The 3,574-nt window shown below is 33.8% G+C and overlaps 1 protein-coding gene across 1 annotated transcript in view; it reads left to right on the top strand.

Annotated features, from left to right (window-relative positions):
- Positions 1-392: 392 nt before the first annotated feature.
- Positions 393-3,574, top strand: part of LOC136828672 (sialate:O-sulfotransferase 1-like) — a 55,021-nt gene continuing 51,839 nt past the window's right edge. Inside the window, exons 1-3 of the mRNA XM_067086767.1 lie at positions 393-445; positions 656-714; positions 1,377-1,594. Of these exons, the coding sequence (XP_066942868.1) occupies positions 662-714; positions 1,377-1,594 (271 nt within the window). The 5' untranslated portion in view covers positions 393-445; positions 656-661. The remainder of the gene's footprint in view (positions 446-655; positions 715-1,376; positions 1,595-3,574) is intronic.

Raw genomic sequence — 3,574 nt, 5'->3', positions numbered from 1 at the left:
AGAGGCTCTACTGGTAATTGAAAGCACCATGCACCACTTCCTTAGCTCTTCTTAATTATGTCGCTGTTTATACATGTATATTGAACTGCCTCTGGATTTAGTTCTGTTCATTTGTTATCCACCTTATTACTGTTATACGGTCCTCACACACGAGTATTATAGCCAACGGAAGCTTGGATTGCTAGTTTTGTTCCAAGTCAATGTCCCTACATCATGCATAATAAACACAATGCATAAGAACGATGACATCGAATGGAAAAAAGTCTCGATGAGAAACAGCAAAAAGAAAACCAGTCATAGTGTCCGAGTCGAGTGAAAATACAGTGATTCAGTATGGAAATGAGCACCTGTCTATCTTACCATTAAGTAAGTCGAGTTTCATTAAGGTGTTCAGAGTGGATCACCTGTGAGCTTGTGTTGGTAATCACTTGTGAGCTGTGTTTAGGTGAGTGACTATTGAAAAAGTATTTCTTCTAATCCTGGACGAAAAAAGGGATACGTTTTGAACTGTTCATATATCTTTTGTATGAAACTAAATTAAAACGTACGCATGACAAGAACTGTATTAATTTTGAATTAATTTATAAAGAAAAAACATAATCCTGATCTGTACTTGATGCGGTCTAGTAAGTGTCTATATCTTACGAAATTTCAGAAAACCATGAGCATCGGAAAGAGGGCTGGATGTGGTGTTCTGTGCGCCGTTCTTTCCATGTAAGTTGATTCAACTTCACGTAGCCTACCTACCTTTTGATTTCCTTTCCTCTTACTTTATTTATGTCATTTGTTGGAAGCAATGCCAACGAACTGAGGAAAGAATTGCTGTACATTTTAGCTCACATGTTCTTGTTAGCACACACATGAAAGATATATAATAAATTCATACGCAGCTCTACATCAGTGGATATACCCTTATATAGAGGGCAAAATCTGATAAACATCCGCACACACACATATAAATAAATGTATATATGTATATATATGTGCGTGTGTGTGTATGTATGTATTTATATATGTATATATATATATATATATATATATATATATATATATATATATATATATATATATATATATACATATAAATATATATATATATATATATATATATATATATATATGTATATATATATATATAAACATACAAACATACATATACATATATATATATATATATATATATATATATATATATATATATATATATATATATATATATATATATATATATATATATATATATGCATATATACATATGTGTATATATATTTAGAGAGAGAGAGAGAGAGAGAGAGAGAGAGAGAGAGAGAGAGAGAGAGAGAGAGAGAGAGAGAGAGAGAGAGAGAGACTACTGATAACGTACCTATATATTTCAGGTTTTTTCTGTACTCCTTGCACATGACCGCGGGTAACATAAGGACATTTCACAGTGTGCTAAATGCTTTCAATATATCAACCAATGGGAGTCAAAAGACGTGGAGGTACACAAAAGTGTTTCGTTATGACGACTCTACTTATGGAAATGAAAGTGATGGAGGCGATTCCTATGCAAAGAAAGATGGGTTTGATGAGGATAAGGCAGACGTAATCACAGGTAAGATTTTAAGTCTAAAAATGAGCATGTTTAAAAGAAAGAGACAAGATGGAATATATATATATATATATATATATATATATATATATATATATATATATATATATATATATATATACATATATACACACACACACACACACACATATACATATATATATATATATATATAATATATATATAATGAGTTTTTGTTGTAAAAGAAATTTACGTGCAAGGGCCAATCTGTAATGCCTGAAAACTGATCAACGTTAGTATGGAGTGCAAGCTTAAGGGAAACAAAAAATACATAAGTGCCGGACTTTCGCTTTGATCCCTCTCTTAGTCCAAAGCAGATGAGTAGACAGAGTTTTTGTTGTTTGTGGATACAGCACAAACACTTGAAAGTTACTAGATTCACTTCTTGGATATAAGTACTTAAAAAATACATCTGCAAAAATAAAAAAAAAGGATTAGGGCAAGTCATTAGCAGCAAAAATAAGTGCTTTTACAGTAATTTTTATATAAAACCTTAAACGTGGCCCAGACATCAAGTCCATATTCGTAACCGAGAACTGACGAAAGATGTTAAGTATCGGTTAAATAACTGCGCCTGTGGTTATCGTTATCAAGGAATAATTGGCGGTGGGGCATGACGTCGCTAATCTTTCCCTGGGACGAAGAGTTCATATCTCTTTCTGTAAGGACGAAAAAGAGGGTTTGATTGGGGTGACCTCATTCGTGTGGCAGAGGAAACATCTTAAACTCGGTTACCGCAGGGCGAGGCCCTAGGGCACAGAAAGCTGGCAAGCATTCTCTTGAAGTGTTGCCTGATTTATATATGAGTTGCAATCGCTTTGCCAAGACGCCAATGACCACCTGGAGAGCAGCACCCGCGTGTATCACAAAGAGTTATCTCGAGATGTCCATCCAAAACCAGCAAAAACAAAAAACAAAAACAAAAAAGAGGGGAAAATTAAAATAAAATGGCTAGTAAATTCCTATCATTTCCAACATTCTCCACTCAAAAACGAGAACAATACCTCCAACAATGGCTGGCCGAAGAAGCTATGCAGGTCTAGCCATGAAAGAAATAAAGAATTACAAATTCAACAAAGAATGACTAATTACTGAGTTTGAAATAAAGGTTCGTGTAACTACTAAAGAGCCAAAAAAAAGGAGTGACGTATGAAAGGCTTCCAAGTACTGTTTACTCTTAGCTGAACAAAACATCTCAGATCAGATCGCTCCGCTTCAGAGAACAAACATTATTCAACGCTAGGGACGGAGCGCTTGGCAAACGAAAGAATGATTTCCACAACTGCAGGAAAACTTATGACTTTTACTGTACAGCACCGAACGCACAAACACATTTCAAACAGATTCAAACTAAACCTTCAGAATATAGTTAAAGTAATTGAAACTATATGAAATATCACAAAAATTAAGAGAACAATTTGACTAAAATAAAGTTATTATAACGTTAACTTACGTATTATCAACATTCTTAAATGAGGGGAAAAATAATAGTGAACTGTAAATAATAAAAAAGAGACGTATAACGAGCTTACAGTATTATGAATGACAAATTATCTATATTACAAGAATTGTAATATATGTAAGAATTTACATGTGTCTTTTCTGTAAATACATACTCTGTTTTCTTACTTGCCGTTGTGATTTTAATATTCAGGAAGAGGATTTTCCTTTCTTTCTCCTCTTCCAAAGTACGTTATTCTGTTCGTTAATCTGACTAAGTTCACACAAACAACTGACCAATTGTTCTTTCTCCCTATGGTATATCACTAAGATGACATCTACTGTACATACCTAACCCATTTAACTATCTCGAGCCAGGTATTTTAATTTTTCCCACTTCTGTCTCCAGCCATTCCATAGATATATTCGCCAAAATAGGTGATAGGCTAGAACCAATGGCCACCCCATTCTTCTGAATAAAGCATTTATCGCCTCCCTGAGTCATGTTCATGCATAATGCTG

The sequence above is a fragment of the Macrobrachium rosenbergii genome, chromosome 3, assembly GCF_040412425.1.
Source record: "Macrobrachium rosenbergii isolate ZJJX-2024 chromosome 3, ASM4041242v1, whole genome shotgun sequence".
NCBI classification, from domain to species: domain Eukaryota; kingdom Metazoa; phylum Arthropoda; class Malacostraca; order Decapoda; family Palaemonidae; genus Macrobrachium; species Macrobrachium rosenbergii.
The sequence above is the reverse complement of the archived record's forward strand: the minus strand, read 5'-3'. Positions and strand labels throughout refer to the sequence as shown.